Source organism: Camelus bactrianus, chromosome 15, assembly GCF_048773025.1.
Source record: "Camelus bactrianus isolate YW-2024 breed Bactrian camel chromosome 15, ASM4877302v1, whole genome shotgun sequence".
Classification (NCBI taxonomy): Eukaryota; Metazoa; Chordata; class Mammalia; order Artiodactyla; family Camelidae; genus Camelus; species Camelus bactrianus.
Genome location: NC_133553.1, coordinates 14128992 through 14141581, shown reverse-complemented (window position 1 = coordinate 14141581; position 12590 = coordinate 14128992). Strand labels below are relative to the sequence as shown.

At 60.7% G+C, this 12590-nt stretch overlaps 1 protein-coding gene across 1 annotated transcript in view; it reads left to right on the top strand.

Annotated features, from left to right (window-relative positions):
* Positions 1-12590, top strand: part of MYT1L (myelin transcription factor 1 like) — a 171673-nt gene that overhangs the window by 155205 nt on the left and 3878 nt on the right. Inside the window, exons 20-21 of the mRNA XM_074341602.1 lie at positions 3910-4001; positions 10313-10416. Of these exons, the coding sequence (XP_074197703.1) occupies positions 3910-4001; positions 10313-10416 (196 nt within the window). The remainder of the gene's footprint in view (positions 1-3909; positions 4002-10312; positions 10417-12590) is intronic.

Here is a 12590-nt window from a genome sequence, read left to right as displayed (position 1 = left end):
CTGAGCAGCAAGGAGTCAGAGGAAACACCCTGAGAACTGAGAGGCCAGAGCCCTGCGTGCTGGCCCCGCGGACGGTGTCACCTGGTGCATCATCAGCCTCCGTGACGCTAGCGAGATGGGGTGAGACACCCCAGGGACCCCACAGGCCGCCGAGAGTGCCCGTGAGGCCACCACGCCTGCGCTGTGCTTGGTCAGAGGCTTGGACGTGAGGACCGGTTCACCACGTCCGCCCACTGCTGTCAGCTCCTCCTTGAACTCCCTCCGTGGGCAGACCCTCCCTCCAAACTAGAAAACGCTCGGGCCCCAGGGGGCAGGCTGCTTCCTCTGGAGACACCCCTCAGGGGCCTCCCGGCAGCCCCGCCCTGTCCTGCCCTGTCACAGAGCACGTGCTGGGCACCGCGGTCCTCTGTGCAGCCCCCTGGTCACCGCACGTCCGAGGCTGAAGCTCAGCCCCCACGGCCAGCCCGGGGCTGACGGTTTAAAGAGGCTTGATTTCAGTTGATACAGTCGAAATGTGACCCCCACATGTGGCTGGGGGCTCCCACCTTTGCCAGCCCAGTTCTGAGCTGCGCCCTGGACATCGCACAGACCCCCAGCCACACCCCGCTGCCCTCCTGAAGCCCTTACCAGGACCGCTGCAGGAGCCCCTGGGTCTCCCCTGCTGGCAGGGGAGAGATGCCAGCAATCCGGTGGTACCTGACCACCAGGACCCCAGATGCTCACAAAGGCCTAACTCACCCATGATGCTGTCAAAACGCCCTTCACTGAGTGGGAAACAAGCAGGAGAAACAAAGTGAGTGATTTCAACGCCTGCTTACTCTGCTGTCTTATCCGCAGCCCCCTGCTAATTAACACCGACAGCTGGGAGAGGCCCCGTCTGCCCTGAAGGCCCCGACGGCTGAGCACAGAGGCTCTTGCCCTTGCTGCCCTCTCTGCAAGGCTCAGGGTGTGCTTTTGACACAGAACATATTTTGGGAGAAACAGGATATTTGGGGGAAAAACTCCAAATTCGTATCCTGGACTGAGAAGGGGCCACAAGGACACCCGGTCACACTGAGTTAGGAGAAGATTGGATGAATAATCAGAGGTGGGAATTCCCTGGGGGACAGAGGACACCCTGTGCCCCCAAAACATCTGCCCGGGCCCCTCTTGAAACCCTAATTCCCCAGGAAGCAAACACAAAACTGGCTGCTCCCGCGCGTGTGGCATGTCTTCTGGGTGTTAGTGCCAGTTTGTCAATGTCTGCAGACCCTGTCCATCACCCAGAGCCAGCTGGACACTCCATGGCGTCCACACGTGGAGGGCAGCGTCCGTGTGCCGTGCGGCGCGCTGCGCGTTGTTACTGGGAGGGTCACGACGGCACTGGTGAAACGGAAACCAGTGAAGCAAACAAGGCATCGTGACAGCGAAACCCGCCTCAAACGGCTGTCGGCACCTGGACGTGTGTCCCCGGGAGGGGAGCGGTCACAGGTCCTTCACGTCGGGGCCCTTTGCTCCCGGTTCGCGGCCCGCCTGGCTGTGAGCAGGCATCTGAGCAGCGTGTCCCCGCATGCGCTGGAATTTCCTGTTCTCGCCGCGGACAGTCACACCACCAGGTCTCTTGACAACCCCTCCCCACCGGGAACTCCTACTAATGTAGCCATTTTCAGCAGTGATGTTCTCCTGGAGGAGGTCCCTCTTGGGTGGATGTCCTGATAAAACCCTGGGCCTCCCGTCTCCTGCTGTCTCCCCCGAAGCCCTGGCGGCGTGTGCCTGGAGCCCGCCCTGGAATTCCTGGTGTGCGGGTGCTGCCAGACGTCTGGGGCCCCTGGCGGGCGCGCTGGGCAGGCACATTAACCATTCACTGCACGGGTCTAGATTCTGTGGCCTGTCGCGTCCACGCTCAGAGACGTCTCCACAGGGCCTCTGGGTCTCCACTTCAGAACTGCACTCTAGAGTGGGGTCGCTCCCCGGCAGCACCCGGCGCTTGGCCTTGTCCCCAGTCCCTGGACCAGCGCGGACCCCAGGCGCCCGGTACCATGCGAAGCGAGCTTGGCGCGAGCTGCCACTAGGTGGCACTGTGTCCTCGCTGGGGACTCTCGCCACCCACGCCCTGCCAGGCCACTCTGCACACTTCCAAATTTGACCCGTGCTGGGATGCACTCAGTGGATCGGAATGGGAGGGACTGCGAGCAGGCGTGTCTGCACAAAACGCACAGTTCCGTGGGCCTGTCTCCGTCTGTCTCCTAATTTAGCTCCTGACTGGGGCTGCAGTCTCCCTCCTGAAATGGCATCGTTATTTGTCATTCCCGACTGGCAGTGCAGTTAGCTGGAAACTCAGACGAGTGACTTAAGACTGAAATCTGGCTCTGCCCCTCAGCCCAGGTCTAGGGATCTGAGTTTTAATCTGCTTCCAGGGCATCCTGCTGCGTGTTCTGGTCTGGGCGCCAGCCGCCTAGTCACGCGTGAAACACCTGGCCCCTCACCCTGCCAGCCTCTGTGTGGCAGCTTCCTTCTCGTTGCCGTCCACCCTCACGCTGTCCTTAACCTCCTCTGACCACTTCCTGTTCAAGGGGGAGAGCAGGGTGGGGAGTCACCCCAAGAACACAGCATGCAATCTGCAAGTACCTGGGGCACCTGGTGGCACCTGGCCCCAGGGATGATGCCCGGATGATACAAACAGGAGGCAGGTCCTCTGGGCTGGCGTCCCCGCTGCCCCTTCCCCTGTAAACCCGGAAGCTCCCTGAGCGAGCGTGGACCCCAGAGGTGCTGGGAAGCGCGGCAGGCACGGAGGCATCTTGGCACCGTCTCGTCAGACCAACAGCTTGGAACTTCCTTGCAAGGAGCAGAGGAGACGTGTGTTGTACAGAGATATGTCTTCCCCAAACAACTGCTAAAATCTGCATTGGAAAAACATGTTAGAAAACCTGTGCGAGGAGACACCTGAGGCCTCCTGCCGGACTGTGCCAGCCGTTGCTCGTGGCCACGTGATCTGCACCAGCACTGGGCGTGCGGGTGTAGCTACGGCGAACCCCAACCATGCGTCACGGTGTACGGACGGGGTCCTAGCCCTGGAAATGCGGACGGAGCACCAAATTATACATAGAAACCTGACACGTGTGAAGGAACATGCGCGTAGGCGCTCTCGCGACACGTGTGTATGAAGGGCCAGCGGGCCGCTGACGGGGGTGCAGGGGGACCATCCCGTGTGGCTCCTTGGGATGGTGGCCGGGTGGGGGGGCCACCAGGGGCAGGTGCGAGGACACCCAGGCTCAGACGCTCAGGCCCAGACTTTGTTCTCAACACATCCCCAGAGGGGAAGAAACCGGGAGGAGCCGTCCCACCGAGACGGGGTCGGCCCCTCGTGCCCAGCCCACGTGCACTTGCAGACCCCCCGGCAGGAGACGCCTGGGGGTCTGGACCCTCCCTGCAAGGTGCCGGCATACGGTGCAGACGCTCGGGGGAGCTGGGGGAGCTGAGGCTCCGTGTGGGGTCCCTCAGCTGACGGCAGTGGGACAGCTGGGGCCCCGGGCGCCAGGCTGGGGGTCTGGCGGGGAGCTCGTGCCTCTGCCCCCTTCACTTCCGTCGTTGGAAATTAAGTTTTGAATCCAACCCTTGTACAAGTTGGAAACTTTCTGCCATAAAGCAAGATGATTACTCCGTAAGTGTCCCGGCAGCCCTGAAAGGCTGATGCGGCCGTGAAGGGGCTGGTCTCCGTCCCGGCCCCGAGCCCCGGCTGCCGGACCTCACCCGGGCCATGCAGCAGCCCAGGGCTTGTATCAGCCCGCAGGGTCCTTGGCGCACGGACACCGCCCCAGGGTTCGGCGGCCCTGCCCTCCTGCCCGTCTGGTCTGCGTCCCACCTGCAGCTCACCCTGTGCCGGGACCAACGTGGCCTGGTGACTAACGCCATCTCGTGTCTCGTCCCCAGCTTGTCGGGGTGCCCGAGAGCCACGTCGGCGATGAAGAAGGCGAAGCTTTCGGGGGAGCAGATGCTGACCATCCGGCAGAGAGCCAGCAACGGTAACTGCGCCCCGTCACCCCGACCCCTGACCAAGCCCACCGTCCCCGCCACGCCCCTCAGGAAGCAGCCACAGAGGGCCCTCTGGCCTGTGCAACGCCCACCCACTGGGGAGGAAGCGGCCTCCCCACCGCCGTCCCCCGACTGTGGCCCCATCCCCTCCCCTGTGCCCTGGGGGGCCTCCCAGGGGCTAAGCCAGGGGTCCCTCGGGCCGCACATGGCCCGCCCACCATGCCCCGCACTCTCACTTTGGTGCCGGACCCCTTCCAGTCCACCAGCCAGTCCCTCCCTGCAGATGCCACGTGGGGCCACGAAGCTGCAGGGCCGGCTGTGGGGGCAGGAGGCCTCAGAGGTCCCGCCAGCCACCCTCGGGGGCCACGTCTGTGTAGTCCCTGCTCACTAGGGTCTGTGTGTAACAAGCACGCCTGGTGCTTTCAGGGCCAGTCAGCAAGTCCGAGTGTCCCCCAACCGCCCTCCTGCCAGGCCCCCCTGCCCCCCGTTTCAGCTCATCCCGTAAATCGGGGTCCTCTTCACGGTCTGCTGGGCGCTGCGTTTTTTGAATGTTCGTGTTTTTCTGTTGAGGACGTCCCTGTTGAGGAGGCCGGAGCCAGGGCGACAGCGCTGCCTGGTGTCCTGACTGAGGAGGCCAGGAGGGCGGGGCCGGAGGGAGGCAGCGTCCCGCTGCGGTCGTAGGGCTGTCGGCCAGGAGCTCAGTGGTCGTGAATCGGCAGCATACGTTAGATAAGGCGTCCTTAACAGAAAGCTGGGTGCTGATCCACTGATGACAGAGGCTCCCGGGGGCGTCCCCAGTGTGCCCCCAGGAGCCGAGGGCCAGCAGTCACCAGGGGTGTTTGCAGAGACTTCAGAGGACAGAACTCCACAACTGAGGGGCAAGCTTGGACCTCCCCTCCCGGCCCCTGGGAGGACTTCGTGAGGAGGGCGCTCCGGCAGAGCAGGCTTTCTCACGGATGGGGTGGCGCCGGGCTCTGGCCAAGGCACTGCCCTGATTTTGTGTCCCTCCAGGAGCCGAGTGCCGGAAAACAGGGGTCCCCCTGGAGCCGTCACAGCTCAGGCCCCCAGAACTGGGCGTCGGGTGGAGCCCAGGCCCCAGTCCTCCTACGTTCTGGGGCTACCCCTCCCTGGTGGGCCCCCATGGGCCAGGACACAGCCCTGAGGAGCTCGCGGTCTGTGGGTGCGCGGGCCCCGGGCCTCGGCCTGGAGGCTCCTGCTGCTCGCTGGACGCTCATCTTCGGTCCTGAGGACAGCGCGGGCGCCTCGGGGAGAAGCACTCTTAACCTGTCGGTCATCATTTACCAGGAAGACAGCCGGGTCTCCACCTCGAAGGCTCAGAGCCCAGTGTTCTGCGCCCACCTCTGCTCAGGGCAGGGCAGCTGCTGGAGCCGTTGGGACGAGCTGACAGGCCCTCAGAGTCGGCCCGCATCTCCCGTCAGTCCTCCAGCCAGCCCAGCGTGCGGAGCTGGTCCAAGACCCCGGGGCCACCAGCGCCACCTCCCACTCGCCGACGAGGGCTGTGCTCGTTGCCAGGAAGGAAACAACGTTCCCTGAGCTCGTTCCAAAATGTTTAGCCTGACACCTCACCCCCAACACAACCCTGGCTCTGAAGCAAGAATCTCAGGCAAACTGATCTGAGCCTGTGCCAGTTTATGACTCATGGATGGAAGGCAGTGCAGGCCCAGAAAAGAAAAAAATCAAGACAGTAGGCCTCCACACCCGGCGGGGCGGCCAGGGAGAGGACCACTGCCCCGTTGCCGTCTCTCAAACTGCCGTCTCTGTGCAGAGGGCAACAGAAATACAGGGCCCTCTTTCTGTAACCGCCGGACATGGCGGTTGACCTGGAAGGACTGGTTCTCTCTTGGAAAAGTAGACGTAAGTTGGAAGAGCCAGCCCCCAGCCTTCACCGTGGCTGGGCACCCGCACTGCCCTGGCTAGCAGGGGCGCCCGCTGGGCGGCCGCTGGGGACGTGTGGCCATGGGGCACTCCAAGGAAATCTGTTTCCAGACCCTCAGATTCCACCTGACTGTCTCCGGAATCCGATGAACTGAGAATCAGTCTGTCATCTGCCAGCTGTTCCCCCACCGTCCCCACGGCCACCCAAGAAAGGCTGCCCCCCCACCAGTCCTGGACTCGCACGTGTGCAGGCGCCTAACAAGGAACCACCCAGGAAGGCTGGGCTTCTGAAGGCACGTCCGGGGAGAGCTTCAGGACGACATAGGGGAGCAGTGCTGAGCTCTTCAGTTCATCCAGGCAGAACCTCACATCTCCATCCACCCACTCGTGTGCTTCCGCCCGTCCACCCTCCACCCATCCACCTACCCACCCCCTCATCCATCCACCCACCCATCCACTCATTGCTCCTAGAATAAAAATTAGAGACGGAAAGTTCATTATGGGGGGCCTTGCTGCTGCTCTGATTAGTTTCAAAGTGGCGGCGGCCTCTGTCAGAAGGCTGATTTGATCTACAGGTTGTTTAGATAATAAATCTTGATTTGCCACTTAGTTTATACAGTAGACTTTTTTCATAAATTTTGTCAAACACCTGGTCCAAGGTTTTTATAGAAATATATTGAAATAACTCTGCAACATATAATTTCCTAGAAATACACCTTTTTGGCAACTAATTTAAGTCACAATAAAAACCTTTAGATGACAATTTCAGGACTTACGAGAGAGAGGCATGTCTTGTTTTTAATTCTTTAATTCAACAAATATTGAAGCCCACTGCACTAGACCACATACAAGATTATGGCTTTTTCTTTTAAGTGTCTGTCAACTGACACGACGATCCTGGGTCAGCGGGACGACATGCGTCTGCGCTGCTCTCCGGCACACAGAGATACACCCGCAGACACGAGCGCCCCGATACTGTCTGGTGCCCTAGAAGCAGGACCGCTGGCGTCTTCCGTGGCCCCCGTGTGGGGAATCTTGCTGCAGGGCAGGCATCTTACATAGCTCACTTGTTTCTTACACCCACTGCATAGGAGAGGTACCTGTTTGCAATGGAGGGGTTTGAGGTTCCAAGGCATTAAGAAAATTGCTCATCACGGAACTCTCAAGTACCAGGATACGGATTTAGATTTGCCATGTTTCAAAGCCTGGCACTAAACCCCAGGATCCTGAATCCTCTCGTCAAGGCCATTCACAAATGCCTCCAGACCTCAGGAAGCCTCCGCGGTAACGCAGTCTCTGTCCCCTGTTCAGACATGGTTTTCCATGAAAGTTAAACAGAACATAATTATTGTTGGACACTCTTTCCTCAAAATTCAAACCAGTGAAATGGCCCTCCAAGGTCGCACCTGTATTCCAGAGACGCCACCTTCACTTCCCATGACTTTATCAAAATTCTTCTAAGTTCCCATTTGCCAGAATCTAGCCCCAAGACAAAGATGCTGGAATTGGGGGCATTCTGTGTGCCTTGCTGCGTATGAGAGACCATTGATGGAGCGCCTCTGACGAGCCAGTTGAGGGGACGCAGTTGGAGTGTTGAGGCATGCTGGCCTTTCCCACGGTTCTCTGGGGTTTATAACAGTGGAGTGATCGTCAGACTGCCAGCCCTGAAGTGGACTCCTTTGCCTACAATTCCATTCACTTCTCAAGGGAAACGTGAGGTCTTGGTGTTGGAAGCAGCTGTGTAGGGCATTTTTCACCCTTCCTACCATGGGTTATCTAAAATCCAGTATTTTGAGCAGCTAGCTCTGGGGTCCGCAGCAGGTGGCCCCCCAGGAAGAGCTACACCAGCTCCGTGTGCGAACCCTGCCCAGAGCGGTCTCTGTAGATGCCGTCAGGCTGCTCGTTGGCAGGTTCGCGTCACGTGCAAGTAGAACCTGGACGTTTCAGTTACACGTGGAAGAAGACTGCTCCTGGGGGTGCCGACGCGCCTCCCTCGCCCGGCGTCTCCCCGGGGGGAGAAGGTCCACCCGGGGAGCCGAGCCGCAGAGCACTAGGACGTGTATCGGCGGCTCCAAGCCCAGCCTGCCCCCGAACAAGGACCAGGACGCCTCGCGAGGCTGCCGGACCTCGGGACAGGAGAACCGGGGAGATGCTCTGTGCTTCTGAGAAGGGCATGAGGCCCCTCCCTGCACGTGGTTCTTCTTCAACAGAAACTGCGAGACACACCTGGAAAAAGAGAGGTTTTCAAATCGTCCAAACTTAAAAACTGAAGACCTGTGACATTCAGAGCATGCTCAGAAATCTTCGCGGAAACTCACCTGGAAAACCTGACGGTCACAGCCCGAGGAGCGAGGGGCTGTGAGTGTTCCTGGTTTACACGAGAGGTGCTCCCAGTGCGTTCGGACCGCTTGCAATGTAGCTGAGTGCTGGGACGAATCTTCGTGAAATAATAAATTGACTCCTGATTGGTTGCTTTACAAATCAGGGTTCTCCTGCCCTGGGCAGTCTCACCTCGAAGTGCGTCTGAGCTGTTTCTGCAGAGGAATGGCCACACTGCCCACCCCCGACAGGCACCTCCCGTGTTCCAAGTATTAGGGACATTAACTCAGTCGGTTCCAACGCCTAATTTTGGAAGATTGCCATAAAGGTCTAGTCACGTATGAAAAGGGAAAGCAAGCCACTCAGCTGCGGTGGTGGTGGCTCCCCAGTGCCTTTCCAGGCTGGGAGATCCGGGGACAGGATCCCTGCCTGCCTGGGAGGGGCAAAGCCGTGATCACATAAACTCGTACACGGTGCAAATAAATAAACCAATGATTAAGTAAACGGGGGGAGAGCAGCCCACACCTGGGAAGCTCCCGGCAGTATTTTTATCACGTCCTTGGCTGCTTTTTGGGTGCGTTTGGTAAATAGGGAGGCTTTGCAGTCGAGGTGCCAGCGGAGGACGCACCCTGGGGACCTTAGAGGCCGAGCAGAGCTCAGGGACGCAGAGGCGTGGCTCCTGGTGAGGCCACAGCGGTCCCTCGGGTGGGGTGGTGGCCGGAGCAAGGCGGAGGCGGAGGGCAGCCCGTGTGTGGGGGAGGCCTGCTTCCACACCAGAGCGGGTCAGCAGGAGAGACGACTGGGAAGGAGGGCTGATTACATGGGCAATTAGATTAAACACGAGGGCACGCTCCTCCCGAGGGCTTTTGTGAGGACAGGGGACGTCATGGAAGAAATGCGACTCTGCAGAAGGCAGCTTACTCTTTCCAATCTTTTTTTTCATTTCACTAAAATTGGCAATTAAGACCCAACCCCACTGATCCCCCCAACTCTCTTTTCTTTGTCCCCTAGACGTCCCATTAAGGGAGGACCCTGTTCATCAGTCTCTGGCTGTATTTCAGGGATGTCAGGGGTCTCCCGTCTCGGGCGGACTGTACCCCTCTGTCTGCAAAGCTGGACCACAGTGTCTGCCCCCCAGACCCCTGGGTGCCTGGGCTGCGTGTGTTTTTCTCCAGTTTTGAGTGCAGATCCCCGGCTGAGCTGTGTGAGTGGTGGGGGCAGCCACTCTGCACCCTCAGTGGCAGGATTTCAGCCATGGGGAACTGACTGCCAACACCAGGAGGACAGAGACCTTTCTGACCCCAACAGCCACCGGCAGAGCCGGCCTTGAAAAGACCCCTTGCAAACGGATGCTCTGCAGGTGCAGCTCCCCCAGGCCCTCGTGGGCTGCACACCCCCCACCCAGGACGCCGCTCAGGCAGGATGTTCCAGCAAAGCTGGGCAACCCCGCGGGTCTGAACGAGGGGTTCGTTATTGGTCAGCAGTTATTGGGACCTGCTGTCTGTCGCTGCCTGACACTCCCTCCCACGGGAGGTGGCTTTCTCAGCTTCCAGGAATCAGGGGTGTGGTTACATGTCTGTTGTCAGGTCTCCTACCCAACTCCTAGACTTGGTGAGGGCAGGGGCCCGCTGGCTCATGTGCAGATGTGTTAGCAGAGCCTGGCTGATTCTCAGAGTGATGGACGGGGGGGATAGAGACAGAGGGACAGAGACAGAGAGACAGAGACAGAGAGACCAGAGAGAGAGTGAACAATGAGGCCACTCGTGACCTGCACAAGGTAAGTCCGTGTCCAGGACACAGCTGTGGCCAGAGCCAGAGGCCCTGGGTTCCCATCCCAGGGAGAAGGACCCTTTCGGTTTGGGGTGGGGGTAGTCTGTGTGCCCTCCGTTGACTTCTTCGTTTTTAGGAGCCTTAATTGTAAGCAGGATGGTTGTAGGGGCAGAAGACACAGAGACTGTGACGATGTTTTTAATCCCAGAGTACACTTCCCCAGCAAATTTGGTTCCAAGTCTAGAAGGAACTGAGACAAGGCTGTGACTGTCCAGCCCCGCCTGCGGGCGGTCTGACTCGCCCTCCGTCGTTCCAGGCATCGAGAACGACGAGGAGATCAAGCAGCTGGACGAGGAGATCAAGGAGCTGAACGAGTCCAACTCCCAGATGGAAGCCGACATGATCAAGCTCAGAACTCAGGTAACAGTGTTTGAAGCCCTCAACCAGCGTCCCGAGTGCTGTGACGCCAGGAGACGCCGGGGCGGCACCTTCCTTGCTCTTTGCCCCTTTTCGCCTCGATTGGCTCACCTTTTCTCTTGGTCTCCTGCTGAGATCATTTCGGTGGCAAAACCTGCTGGGGCCACTGGACGCTAGCTTTCTGTCCGGTGTCGGGGCGTTAATGACACGCCCTTCCTGAGCAGCCACTCCCGGAGGGCCACCCGGCGCTGCCCGCGTGAGCGCTCTCCCACCAGGGTTTGAGGGCCCCGATGTCACTGACTCGTGTCGGTGAACTGAGTCGGGCGACAATCCTGGGACTTGAAAGGCACGCCTGCTCCTTGGGGCTCCCAGGAGCCCCCGGTCTGTGTGTGCAGGTCCCCAGCCCCACACGTGGGTGCAGACGCCCAGTGCCCTGTGGCCACGTAGCGTGGTGGGCGGGAGGATACGGGCCTTTCTGAGCATCGGCCGGAGGCCACACCCCAGGGGCTTTGGTCCTGTAACCCCACGCGCTCACAGCAGCCCCCCTGGTAAGTGTCCACACCTCATGCTACACATAAGGTTAGGTTCGGAGCAGTGACCTCTGTGGCTGAGTCAAGGTCGCAGATCTGGCAGTGACCAGCTGGCCTGGCCCATCACTGGCCACACGCCGGCCGCCTCCCCGAGGGCTTTGTGGAGCCCGACGCCCAGGTGGGATCTCCCTCACGTTGCCGTCACTGGTGAGGCCGGGGCTCCTGTTCTCTTAGCACCCACTCTGCCTGGGGCCTGGACCCCCACCCGCCCACAGTGGTCCCCTCCCGGGCAGTCGCCAGCCTTGCTGGGATTCTCAGGCCCAAAGACTTACCCGAGGGCTTATGAGGCCAGGGACAGTCACTGCTGACCCCCGTCCACCATCCACCAGGGCACAGCCTCCCCATCAGAGGAACCATCAGGATCCCAGGGCTGCCCTTCCGTGACCTTGGGCAGGTGTGAGGGCTGAGCGTCCCCTGCCCACCAGGGCTGCCCTGTCCACTTGTTCGGGCATCAGCCCCCCCACTGACTGCAGCCTTGGCCCCAGCTGTGCTCCGACTGGAACCTTGTCCGAGGCAAGCAGGAGCTTTCCTTAGCTTTCATTCCAAACCCACAGCTTTTCTCCCCGAGGCCAGGCCGAGGCCGGGGCAGGGGTGGGGCGCTGGCCAGGGGAACTGCACGGCCCTGCTCAGGCAGACGTGCCCCAGGACCCAGGTCATGTGAGGACACCTGCCTGGAGTCTGTTCTGCTGCAGAAGTTGGGGCACCAGACGGCCCTGATGACCCCCTGAAGGGCACATCTCTCAGCACTGTCCTCCTCTGGCAGGGCCTCATCCCCCGGCGTCCTGGAGGGCTCCCCCACCTCAGCCCCCACTGCGAGCATTTCCCATGTGCCGGCTCCCCTGTCCCTGACCAGAAGCAGTCTCACCCCTGAGAACAAGGCCGGGCGCGGGGGTCCAGCTCAGGACGCGGGCTGGACTGGGCTCCCGGGACGCAGACACAGAGCATTCCTGCCCGGAGCCCGGTGCCTGCCCGCCGCCGCCACCCCCCCCCCGTGACCTGTCATCCCTGTGGGGGTCCTGGCTGCCCATTTGGGTCTTTTTTGATGTCACTGTGACTCTCAGGTCCTGGTGGCACCTGTGCACATTTGATGTCACAATGAATTCTAAGGGTCTTGTCCCTGGCCTGGCTGATGAGGGGTGACCACCCAGACGGTGCGGTCAGGCCGCTCCAGGGCCCAGGCTCCCCTGTGCTCAGGTCAGAGGGTGAGCTGCAGGCTGGGCGAACACCGGCCCTCAGTGAGGAGCCGGCCAGTGGGCATCACAGGAGGTCCCGGCTCTGGTGAGCGGGTCAGCACCTACACAGAAGTCACGGGAAGCCTCCCGCTGACACCCAGCCAGGCGCCCTCCTCCCACGCCTCCCACGGCCCGCTAGCATGTGGGGGCACACGCAGCTGCAGCCCGGCCCTCCGAGGCCACACGCTCCCCATGGACGTCTCTGCCTCCTTGTCTTTGGCCAGAGCCCACCGTGGAAGACCCTGGAAGGCTGGAGGCCCCGCTGCCAGGCTTGCTGGCACCTCGAACACCCCAACCCGGTCAGAGACCCCGGGGAGGGACAGAGCCGCACTGCTGTGTCCCTGCCACCCGTGCA